The sequence below is a fragment of the Cebus imitator genome, unplaced genomic scaffold (genome assembly GCF_001604975.1).
Source record: "Cebus imitator isolate Cc_AM_T3 unplaced genomic scaffold, Cebus_imitator-1.0 Scaffold348, whole genome shotgun sequence".
NCBI lineage: Eukaryota > Metazoa > Chordata > Mammalia > Primates > Cebidae > Cebus > Cebus imitator.
Window position 1 is genome coordinate 367,246 of NW_016107663.1, and position 13,060 is coordinate 380,305.

At 39.9% G+C, this 13,060-nt stretch overlaps 1 protein-coding gene across 4 annotated transcripts in view; it reads right to left on the reverse strand.

Annotated features, from left to right (window-relative positions):
- BLM (BLM RecQ like helicase) overlaps positions 1–13,060 on the reverse strand; it is a 93,977-nt gene that overhangs the window by 42,768 nt on the left and 38,149 nt on the right. For 3 of the 4 annotated variants that reach the window (XM_017506104.2, XM_017506103.2, XM_017506102.1), the window contains 7 exons: positions 12,880–13,012; positions 11,971–12,632; positions 9,914–10,105; positions 7,271–7,389; positions 5,351–5,464; positions 3,487–3,585; positions 3,126–3,274 (listed from right to left, as the gene is read on the reverse strand). In XM_017506104.2, the coding sequence (XP_017361593.1) occupies positions 3,126–3,274; positions 3,487–3,585; positions 5,351–5,464; positions 7,271–7,389; positions 9,914–10,105; positions 11,971–12,632; positions 12,880–13,012 (1,468 nt within the window). The remainder of the gene's footprint in view (positions 1–3,125; positions 3,275–3,486; positions 3,586–5,350; positions 5,465–7,270; positions 7,390–9,913; positions 10,106–11,970; positions 12,633–12,879; positions 13,013–13,060) is intronic. The other variant, XM_037730506.1, reaches the window with a different exon arrangement.

Genomic DNA, 13,060 nt, shown 5'->3' on the forward strand with positions numbered 1-13,060 from the left:
GGGTTCAGGCAATTCTCCTGCCTCAGCCTCCTGAGTAGCTGGGATTACAGGCACCTGCCACCATGCCCAGCTAATGTTTTGTATTTTTAGTAGAGACGGGGTTTCACTATGTTGACCAGGATGGTCTCGATCTCTTGACCTCATGATCCACCCGCCTCGGCCTCCCAGAGTGCTGGGATTACAGGCTTGATTACAGGGATTACCGCACCCGGCTCAGTTTAAGCTTTAAACAAACTACTCCTCCTATAATGCCCAGTTCCTTTATAAAACTTGATCTGACCCCTTCCTTGTTAACAGCTGTTACTGGGGATTCCAGCTAATCCCGACTTCTTCAGTTCCTGCAGTTGTAATTTACATCTCGAATCACTGCTCTTTCTGCAATTTGACCTAGTATTTAAAGGATTCTAAAATCAGGTATCTGGGGTTTTAAGTCCTCACTTCAACCCCTGCTAGGCATATAAAGTTATGTAATCTCTTTGTGCCTCAATTTCCCCATCTGCAGAATGAGGAAAATGAGACCTACCTTGTAAGACTTTTGGGTGCACAAGGGGGTTAACACACATAAAAATGCCAACAGTGCCTGGCACACTGCATAGGCTGGATATGTAAGTGTTAGCTTTTATTATTGTTGTATTATAGCTAACTCTATAGGCCTGTCTCTTTGCTCTCTACCAGTTCATATTTTAAGGCCCTAAGGAAATAGAATCAAATCTTGTTTGATGTGTGTTGTATTTCCCAAAGAGGAAGAATATTATCACAGACTGGCAGGAGGAGAGCAGCACGGGGCTGTGGCTGTAAGCTCAGGAATACCTGACTTCACCAGGGCCGTGACATAGCAGCAGTTGAGCAAATTTAATCCAAACCAGGGGCCTAACTTGCAGAAAAGATCAGGAAACAGAGTCCCAGAAAGTGTTCCTTAAAATTTTCTACTTCCAAATGCAGAGAAGTGCCAAACACATGAAGAAGTCAACAGACATGTCTAAATTTTCACATTTACCCCAATTCCTCTATGTTTTTCATTTATTCATTATTACTGAGTACCAATTCTGTACCAAGTGCTGGAGTCTGGAAATCCACACCCTTGCTTTCCCAGGCAGATCTCTTCCCCATAGTAATAAGAAAAGAGATTCAGGGTGCCTACCCCTAAACAAATAAATAAATATGTGCACTGTTTGCTCAAACATAAATCACAAATCCTATACTTACAAAAAGTTATTCAAAAGTTAAAGAATTTTTTTTATTATTTAATTTTGGGCATTTGCCATTAACGTAATTGATCTAAAAGAATAGTAGATTGCATCTGGCATAAGTGGACAGAAAAATCCCAGCACTTTGGGGAGCCGAAATGGAAGGACTGCTTAAGCCCAGGAGTTTGAGATCAGCCTGGGCAACATGGCAACACGGCAAGACCTGTCTCAGAAAAAAAAAAAAAAGGAAAAGAAAAACAAAAAAAAAAGTACAGATCAATGTAGTATTTATGGAAGCAAAGTTCTAGCAACTAGGTTATTGATTAGAACCTAAAGTATAACATGATATGTTTTCTTATTTTTTATTTTTTGAGACAGAGTCTCATTCTGTCACCCAGGCTGGAGTGCAGTGGTGTGATCCTGGCTCGCTGCAATCTCCGCCCCCTGGGTTCAAGCAACTCTCCCGCCTCAGCCTCCCGAGTAGCTGGGATTACAGGTGCATGCCACCAGGCCCAGCTAATTTTTGTATTTTTAGTAGAGACAGGGTTTCACTATGTTGGCCAGGCTGGTCTCGAACTCCTGACGTTGGGTGATCCACCCGCCTCGGCCTCCCAAAGTGCTGGGATTACAGGTATGAGCCACTGCACCCGGCCTAATATGGCATCTTAAATATAGCATTAAAATGCACATCAATTAGAGAAGCAAAATATTTTTCCCCAAACTGTATAGAAACACTCCTCTGCAAGTGAGATTAAATTAAAATATTCCATTCCAAATTTTGTGATCACACACACACAATTCTGAGGACTCTAAAATTCTTGCATTTGAGCATGATCGTTAGCGCTGTATAACGGTGCTACTAGCAACAATATATTCTAGGCCAGAACCAAACAACTTAAAGGCTGGAAGAAACCCAAAGTGCTTGAATTCCTTGATTTAGATCAGATAATTTAGAAGCTGCCAGTTTAACCTGCAAAGGCCTTTGTAGCTATCTCTAGCTCATGACCCGTTCATATCCTTCATAGGAAACCTTCAGTTCTCATAACCCTCTACGAGGTACTGTTGTTGTTTTTACTGCTTATACTATTTATACAGCCAGCTTCTCTTTATTTTCAAATGAACAAAAGGTGTGCTTTAAAAATTCGCCCCAGTATCTGGTTTAGTCATTATTCCCTGAGGCATACCACATTAATGTTTACATTTCAAACGAAAGTGCACACGAATAAATTAGAAGAAAAAAAATACTTTAACTTTGGCACACAACAGTTGTTAAATAAATATTTGCTGAGTGAATAAACCTACCAAAGAATCCATATCTGTACAAACTCAGGTAGAAGTATGAAATAATCCAATACGGCCTAGATTCATACGTGGGGGTTTCTTTTATAGTAGTTTTTGTTAGTGAAGACTTATGGACTTGGTGGTAACAAGAAGCATTTTGTTGTTGAGATGAAAACAAAGTAAAAAAGCTATTCAACATAGTATCTGGACTATTTTCAACAGCCTGGATACAACTGGGACCTTATGGGGGAAATGACAAAGCAGGCTCATCTTTCACTTCATGAAGTATACTCTGGGATATGTGGAAGCCAACGTTAGAGAAGTAAAAATTAATTTATTACTGGGACTATACCAGAGTTGAAAGGTATGGCATGCAACTTATTCCTACTTCCAAAGTAGGTACTGAAATAGAATTTTAATTTCAGTAAGTGAAGAAAAGCCTCAGGACTCTAGTTCCCAAACCCTGCTGCACATTGGAGTCACTTGGGGATTTTTAAAAAACATACTGGCTTCCAGCCCCAAATGTTCTGATTGAGCTGCCTTTGGGTATAACTTGGGCACTGGAGTGGGGTGGAATGGTGGCATTAAAGCATCACAGGTGATCCTCTGGCAATCACTGCCCCAGGGTTCTCAAATACACGACTTGCAACAACTTACACCTGAGGTCTGAGAATCTTCAGCTGAGTGAGGATGTCCTTCTGTACCCTGGGATTAGCTGTGGCCGTAAGAGCCATCACTGGAACAGAAGGAAACTTCTGGCGAAGCATATTCATTCTTTTGTAATCTTGACGGAAATCATGTCCCCACTAGTTGGAAAAAAAAAATACTGCTTTTCAGACTATTTGGAGCTTCCTTCTATAAATAGCCAATCATGCTCAATATATTAAGAACCACGTTATTCTTCAGTAAAATAGCAGACTAGTTCACTCGATGTAGGTTTTTCTTCAGTACTGAAAGTACATATACTGTTGGTAGTATGTATTTACTGATATTTCTGGATATAGAAAACCATATTTACCTGACTGACACAATGTGCTTCATCAATAACAAAACGTGCCAAGAGCTTCCTCTCATAGAGATTCTCCAGAGTAGAGATGAGTCTGTTACTTGCACAGATCTAGACCAGAAATATATTAGACATTTAAAAACACTGAAACGCATCATCTTAATGATTCTGTTGTCTTCAAATTCCATTACAACTTAAGCTGTATTAAAACCTCCATATAAAATTAGTTCTTATTTCAATCTATGAAGAGAACAGCAGAAGTAACAGAAAACAGCAAACCACATTTTAGAATGTTCACCAACATTCAGCAAATAGCTTATTCAGCAGGTTAGTGGTTCTAAAACGTTTGTCTGCTTCAATACATCTGAAGGCCACCACACATTTACATTGGCAACAGGGCTACATATCTGGGTTATATGGATGCATGTTGGCTGGGGGGAAAATTATGTATCTCATAGCTGTCTTCATAACAAGGACCAGAAGCAATGATATCTCAGTAGCAACGAGCACGTCTAGCACTCACATCTTGACAAGGACATGTCAAAAGGACAGAGAAGCCAGCTTGATAGAGATCTCCCACTGGTCACATCTAGGACAATTAGAACATCAAAATATGTGATAACGTATTGAATAAATTAAGAAGTCATGAGTTCATGCTGGTATTAATAAATATGTGGGCTGCGCGCAGTAGCTCACACTTCTAATCCCAGCACCTTGGGAGGCGGGTGGATCACTTCAGGTCAGGAGTTCCAGACCAGCCTGGCCAATGTGGCAAAACTCCATCTCTACTAAAAATATAAAAATTAGCCAGGTGTCCCAGCACATTCCTGTAGCCCTAGCTACTTAGGAGGCTGAGACAGGAAAATCACTTGAACCCAGGAGATGGAGGTTGTGGTGAGCTGAATTGTGCCACTGTACTCCAGCCTGGGTGACAGAGACTCTACCTCAAAAAAAAAAAAAGCGAAATCAATGGGAAAACTCTTCCTCATGGCAAAGTGCCAACTACATTTTAAAAATAATTTTATATCTATTATAGTAATAATTGATTTGAGGAAGAATCATTAATGGATACTAAAACTTGTGGGTAAAAGTCTGATGGCTAACAGGGTATTTACATAGTCTCAAAGCATTTCACAACAGTATATCTACTGATTACAAAGCCCAAAAAGAAAGAGTAACTTTAGAGTGGAGAAGTCTATGAGACACTACCATAACCAAGCGATCAGTTAACTAAAATCTTCAGGAATGGGACAATCAACATCACATGCTTCCTGACAGTGAGCATGAGAACATATTACTGTTTCTGTGATATTCAAGGAGGAAAAGAATCTAAGCAGGAGGAAACAAGATATACTCAAAGTGAGGACTTGTAGTCAAAACGACTAGCCTTCAAAAATGTCAAAATCCCGATAGCCCGAAGAGAGAGAAACTGTTTACAAGATCAGAGAAGACAACTGAATGCGATGCATGACCCGGGATTTTCTTTTGCTATAAAGGACATTATTGGGACAACTTGTGAAACCAGAATAAAGTGTACAGATTAAGAAATGGTATTGCATCAGTGTAAGTTTCCTAATTCTGATCATTCTACTCAGGTTATATAAGAGAATGCTTTGTTTTTAGGAAACTCATGTGAATTACTTAGGGTTTAAAAGGATATCACGTCTGCAACTTACAATAAAATGTTTTAGGAAAATATATGTAGAGAAAGAATAACAAAGCAATTATAGTAAAATGTTACTTAACATTTGGGGTTTCTGGCTGAAAGTTATATAAAAATCCTTCGCACTATACACAAAAAATTTGTTAAAAGTTTAAAAATATACGTATCCTATTGGTCTTTAACGTATTTTAAAATAATGATATAAATACAAACCTTCTCTGGAGTGACATACAGAAGTTTTATGATTGGGTCTTTTTTTGATAACTGAAGGTAAATATTTGTAGCTTCTGAGTCAGTCTTATCTCCTGTCAGATATGTAGCTGGAATCTAGGCATAAAAGTAGTAAACAATTTCAATTTTATACATTAACCCAACGAGACTACATTTGTTCTTAGGTTTTATAAATATTTTATTAGTCACATATCAAGCCTATCAAAGGAAATCATCTCTCTATAAAAAGTATATAAGTACATATATTTTTAAAAACCTTGATTGATTGATTGATTGATTGACAGAGTCTCACTTTTTCGCCATGCTGGAGTGCAGTGCCATGATCTCGGCTCACCTCTGCCTCCCGGGTTCAAGCGATTCTCCTGCCTCAGCCTCCGAGGTAGCTGGGACTACAGGCGCGTACCACCATGCCCAGCCAATTTCTGTATTTTTAGTAGAGACGGGGTTTCACCATGTTGGCCAGGATGGTCTTGATCTCTTGACCTTGTGATCCACCTACCTTGGCCTCCCAAAGTGCTGAGATTACAGGTATGAGCCACCATGCCTGGCCTTAAAAACCCTTATTAAGCATAACTCAAGACGGGCATGGTGGCTCATAACTGTTATGTCAGCACTTTGGGAGGCTGAGGCAGGTGGATCATTTCAGGTCAGGAGCTTGAGACTAGCTTGCCCAACATGGAGGAACCCCATTTCTACTGAAAATACAAAAAGTAGACTGGCGTGGTGGTGGGTGCCTATAATCCCAGCTACTCGCAAGGCTGAGACAGGTGAATTGCTGGAGGCAGTAACCTGAGCCTGGGAGGCAGAGGTTGCAGTAAGCCGAGATTGCACCACTGCACTCCAGCCTTGGCAACAGAATAAGGCTCTGTCTGAATTAAAAAAAAAAAAAAAAAGCATAATACAAAATGGTCTTCTCATTGTTTATTTCCTTTTCTTGCTTTATTTTTCATATTCGTAAATAAGATAAACATGAATTTAGCATAGAAGATATTCCAGTCCTAATGCATGGGTTTTTTTTTTTTTAGATAACTGTATTTCAGAGTTTTAATGAATAATGACAATGAAGGGGCCATTGTATCACAAATGGTTGAACAATGGCCACCATCGCTGCACTAAGACATTCTTCGGAAGAAAACCAAACTAGTGGTCTTACTGAGGGGTGGTGACTTGTAGCTCTTAAAACAGTTCTGTTTAATCACAGTGTGAAGACTGACTGAGTCAGGGTCTCACTTTCACACCAAGGTTAGATTGTAGTGGCATGATCATGACTCGCTGCAGCCTCAAACTCCTGGGCTCAAGTGACCCTCCTCCCTCAGCTTCCTAAGTAGCTGGGACCACAGGTGTTCACCATAGTGTCCAGCGCATTTTATTTTTCTGTAAAGAAAGTCTTGCTGTGTTGCCCAGGCTGGTCTTGAATTCTTGGCCTCAAGTAATCCGTCCACCTTAGCATTCCAAGTCACCGGGATTACAGGCATGAGCCACCACCCCCACCGACAATGTGAAGAGTTAGGTAGAATGCATTCATTTACTTCCTTAAACTCAGCCATGAGGAAAAAAGACATGCACATGTGTATGCATTTTAAGATACAAGGGAAAGGGAACTATGCTGATCTGGCAGTACTGAAAAAAGAAACGCTTTTCTATTAGTTAAAAAAATTTACATCAGCAAAAAAATAGCGTTGGTTTAAAGTTCTTACTAAAATACATTCTCGTAGAATAAAATCCAACTGAACTACAGGTTACCTATATGGAATTTTCAAAGACTTCTGTTTAACTGCACAACTTAATTTAACTGTTGTGCTTTATTTTTACAAATCGTGAACTATATAATAAAAAGTTATCCAGAGGACTGAAATTTAATTGTTTCTAAGGCATGTTTTTATTAGTATTTTTATAACTTACATCCAAGGAAGTCAGCTTTTGGACTTGATCTACTATTAGTGATCTCAAGGGAGAAATGACAATCGTGACCCCAGGAGAAACACAGGCGGGGAGCTGGTAACACAAACTCTTACCACCTCCTGAAAGAGAAACAATGACATTATATCTGTCAGGTTCTATCTTGAGAGCATGAATGTAAAAGTTTCAAAAGAAATCACATAATTAATAGGACATCAAGGCATATTGGCCACAGTGCCAACAATTTGCCATACTCAAATGACTCAAACTGTTATATTTAGGCAATTTAAATAATGTGTAAAAATGACCTTAAAAAAATTTTTTTTTTTTTTTTGAGACAGAGTCTCATTCTGTTGCCCAGGCTGGACTGCAGTGGTGCAATTGGAGCTCACTACAACCTCCACCTCCCAGGTTCAAGCGATTCTCCTGCCTCAGCCTCCCCAGTGGCTGTGACTACAGGTGCACACCACCACATCCTGCTAATTTTTGTATTTTTAGTAGCGATGGGGTTTTACAATGCTGGCCAGGCTGGTCTTGAACGCCTGACCTCAAGTGATCTGCCTGCCTCAGCCTCCCAAAGTGCTGGGATTACAGGCATGAGCCACTGCTCGTGGCCTAGGACATCTTATATAGACATATACAATAGCAAAGACAAGAATTAGGGCAGGAAACTTCAAATGCAATGGAATACAGTAAACTTTTCATTTCTAGTAGAAGAATCTCTAAAAATGACACTAGGATTAAAATAATTAATTTCTATATAAAGCTTATTTATTTTTATTATTTATAAGTCCCATTGCTTTGGGAGGCTGAGGCAAGTGGAATGCTTGAGCCCAGGGAGTTTGAGACCAACCTGGGCAACATAGTGAGATCCCGTCTCTACAACAAATTTAGAAATTAGCAGGTGTGGTGGCACATGCCTGTAGTCCCAGGTTCTTAGGAGGCTAAGGTGGGGGGATTGTTTGGGCCTGGCGGAGGCTGCAGTGAGCTGTAGTAGCACCACTGCATTCCAGCCTGGGTGACAGAGCAAGGGACCCTACCTCAAAAATAGTACGAAATAAAAATAAAAGAGAAAATTTGAAATCTTTACACACACACACACACATACAATCTATATTATAATTATATATAATAGACACATTATATATAATGCAATCTACTATATATAGATATATATCTCTCAAGTGGTTGAAACTGGGGTCGAAGGATCTTAAAAATGCCCCTTGAAACCCTAAAGGGCAATGGAAAGCCCTGAAAATAAATCAATGGATTACATCATTGCCAAGGGCTTCTCTAGTGTTAGAGTTCTGGAACACTAAAACAGGGTTAAAAGGAAGGCACAGAGTGATTAATAAATTAATAAAATTTGTAATGCTGATTATTAAGCCAAGGTTATCTCAAATTTTTTTTTTTTTTTTTGAGTTTTTTTTTTTTTTTTTTTTTTTTTTTTTTCTCACTCTCTCCTTGCCCCCCTACCTCCCTTCCGTCTTCCTTCCTTCTTGTCTACCTTTCCTACTTTCTTTGGTGGTGGTAGAAAACAGTTGTATNTGAGACAGAGTCTCACTCTGGAGTGCAGTGGTGCGATCTTGGATCACTACCACCTCCACCTCCCAGGTTCAAGTGATTCTCCTGCCTCAGCCTCCCGAGTAGCTGGGATTACAGGCACGTGCTGCCACACTCAGCTAAGTTTTGTATTTTTAGTAGAGATAGGGTTTCACTATGTCGGCCAGGATGGCCTGGATCTCCTGACCTCATGATCTGCCCACCTTGGTCTCCCAAAGTGTTGGAATTACAGGGGTGCCACTGCACCCAGCCAGATTATCTAAATTTTAAAATCTGTTTGAGATAGTTCAGATGCCCAGTCAACATCATACAATAATGACAGCACTAACCAACTTGCTAAAGGTCACAAGTCAAGTAAAAGGCAGAGGGAGGACTACACGTAGGTACTGAAACTGCAAATTCTCCATGCTTTCTGCCCTATTTAATATTCTCATGTGAATGACCATAAATCATTGAGCAGATGTCATAAGCTTTAACAGCACAATGAAAGTCGTAGACTCTTTAAAGTGGGGCCAACACAATATTGTGCTAAGTGAGTTTCATTTACCCCCCATGCCACTCTGTGAAGCAGGTACTTCACTTCATTGTTACCATTGCACGTGTGAGAAATTGGCTCAAGGGAGTGAAGCGCCTTGCACGTGGCCACACTGCCATAAGCAGCAGAGCTGTTAAGTCCAGGCCTTTGGTCCACAGTTGATGGACCACTACGCATATATGCATATATGATTTAACCACTACACAACACCAGATGTATCAAATAAACTGCCAGAAATGGTCACGGTCTCCGACAGTGATTTTCTATTTGGTTTCCAAAATTGCAAAACAAAAATTTCCAAAGAAAGATTCTAGATCAGTTCAACACAATGAGCTTCGAGTTGAAAATCTTACAGGGCTGTAAACTTCATCATGTCAACAACCAGAACAGAGGATATAAAGCAATATAATTTCTTACTACGGTATGGAGGTTTAAGAGGTCCCTAAATGACAGAAACACTGTGTAGGTGGCCTTTTTATTTCTATTGAAGAGCTTTCACTTAACATCTGCCAATGGATCCCTGCCAGTTCACTTCTAAAAATACATACCAGTCGGCATCAGGATAAAACAGTCTTCACCAAGCAGAGCAGCATTGATCGCCTCTAGCTGATTAGTTCTAAAATTATGCAGGCCAAATTTTTTATGAAAAATCTTCATCATTTCCTTTGTATGAGGAAAACTAAGACTTTGGAAACGCTCATGTTTCAGATTTCTGGATGCTAAATTTTGTGTTGACTTGCCTAAGAAAATAATCAACGTTAAGAGAAATCAGTGCATGAATACAGTGAAAGTGCAGCTTTAGCATTTCCCTTGCCTGCCAAATCACTGGCACGTTTCCCTGCAGCACGCTCTTCACTGTTTACCAGCTTTCCATCCCTCCAAATCTCAAAGCCACCAAGGACTTGCCAAGGGCCCAAATCAAGTATTTCCTTGACTTTTTCTACAACACCTACCCTGACTTTTATTCCTTCCTCTTCTTCCTTCCTTCAACCATGACCACCAAGACAATCATGGTTTTCTACTCATTTTAAATTGCCTTTCCTGGCTCCACTTCCTCCATCTGCCCCATAAATAGGGAGTCTTTCAGATATTTGGGACTGGCTCTGTAGACATTCTTTTCTGGAGTTTTCCTAGTCCTGTGATCTTAAACATGACCTTGGCTGGGCGCAGTGGCTCAAGCCTGTAATCCCAGCACTTTGGGAGGCCTAGGCGGGTGGATCACGAGGTCAAGAGATCGAGACCATCCTGGTCAACATGGTGAAACCCCGTCTCTACTAAAAATGCAAAAAATTAACTGGGCATGGTGGTGCGTGCCTGTAATCCCAGCTACTCAGGAGGCTGAGGCAGGAGAATTGCCTGAACCCAGGAGGCGGAGGTTGCGGTGAGCCGAGATCGCGCCATTGCACTCCAGGCTGGGTAACAAGAGCGAAACTCCGTCTCAAAAAAAAAAAAAAAAATAGCCCTTCTCAGCTTTTCTGCAGATCTGACTCTGCCTCCTGACTCTCTGTTTGTGTCAATGGGGTCACAGTTTTCCCAGTCATCAGTGTCTGAAACCTTGAAGTCATCTGAGCTTCCTCAGGTCCTTCTTCCATAACATTTCTCACACGCGCCCCTGCTCTGTAGCCAGGCTGTCGCAACTCTGGTTCAGCACAGAGAACAAGAGGTACTCATTCAGCTCTGGCAGTTACGCTATCCCCAACACTCAACTGTCTCAAGATAATTGCAAACATCCAGTATGACACATTCTAACATGATACAAAAATAAATCCATGAATGGTTGTTTTAAAGGTCAGCAGCGTCAACTGTAAGAACAACCTCCGTGGTATTAAGTCATCAATAGCAAAAATAGGGAGGGCTGTACTTTGTAAACTTACTTCAGTTAAAAAATACTTTTGATAACTTTACAGGGTTGATGTAAGGCTTTAAAATTATTTTTGGCTTTTTTCTGGAGCCTTAACAGTGGCTCATTTCATTCCTTTCGAAACTTCTCTCTCACTAAGCTGTGAGCTCCAGGAAGGCAGGAACTACTTAGCATTTGTTCTTCATCTTTAATGACCAGCACCCAGCATAGCACATGGCATGGAGTGAGCACTTATGCCCAAAGTAGTGGTATGACTGATTTAAGGCACTTCTGACTTCATATCCTTTTGAGACTGCCCTATATTTTAACATTTAAGACATAAAACATGCTTCTCTACTTTGTAAATTAATTGAGTCTCATCAATACAGAATTCTAAAATACATTTTTAGCATGTACATTCATTTTTGCTTTTGCCCATCCCCAAATCATTAAAAACTCAGCCCTCATGAATTTATTGTTTTAGAAACTAAAAAGCGTTAATTCAAAGGCAAAGCACATTTTAATGACTTTAGAGCCTTACTACAATAGGTTATAATTACGCATTTTGTAAAACTACAGCTGCTGTAGAGACAAAAGAGCAACTTGCTTTTAAAATTGTGATTTGTAATTCATATCATCCATAGAAATTTGCATAGCAACAATGCAGTTTTCAGGCAATGATGATTTGCTATGGTTTTTCTTATATAATTCCTATTTTGGGACAGTTTTGTTTTCTTATAAGCATTCAATTTATTTTAAACTTACCAGTGTAATTCTGCATTGACTCTGAGAAGTTTTTATTTTGAGCAGTAGATGCCACTGGAAGACGGTTTGTCTTGGCTGAAGAAAGTTTTTCTGATACTGACTTAATTGGCCGACCTTCCTTGATGGGTTGATAGGCAGCTGTGGAAGATTTGCTGGCTGCTAAATTATGCATTATATTTTCCCAGTCCTCATCATCATCAAAGTCATCTATGTCAAAATTATCAATATCACAGGAAGGCTGGCTTTCTCTTTCTAAGTCATTTATTGAAGCAGTATGTTTATTCCAATCTTTCACAGCAGTGCTTGTGAGAACATTTCCTGGGAAATAAGGGCTTTCATTTCTTTTTTCTAGTCTTGGTGTTTCAGCCCAGTTGCTACTTACAAAGGACTTCTGTAAATGGGTATTGAATAAAGGCCTTTCAAAAAGATTCTCCCTGGTGGCTGAGAATCCTGTCTTTCCTGGGGTGGTAGTCAGTAAACATTCCCCAGGAGAAACAGAATCTGAGGGAAGGTGTGGAAAATTTAACTCCTTCATAGAATTCTCTGTAGGGCAGGAATCACCCTCCACAGGCTCATCAAGTGAATCAGGCCTGCATCTCCAAACTGAGCCAAGAAGACTGGCATCACTTTTATTCAAATCTACTTCCATTAGAAGTTCTCCTCTGAAGAGGCAAAAGAGAACAATATATTAAAATAAGTAGTTTACTCCAGTTAGGGCCACAAAAGCAAATCTTATACAAATGTTAAAGGAGTGCTTTCAAAGTAAATAGATGTAAAACATAGTGGCATGATGATCACCCTTATGCCACTTCCAGGCCAGAAAGCCTGGGCATTTTTCCCTGTGCATTTTTTACTTAGAGAGGTAGAAATACAATCCGATATATTCCAGAAGGAGGCAAATCAAGATACCTTATGTTCCGCTGCTGAAGTAGTTCGTTTCCACAATCCAAAAGTTTCAGTTTATCAGCAGGAATAGTATCAACTAATTTACAGATGCGATCCATCACGTGAATAAGTTGCTGCTGTAAACTTATCTGTCTAGCTATAAAGTAATTATGTCGTTAATATTTTGCTTTGAAAAAAAAAAAAA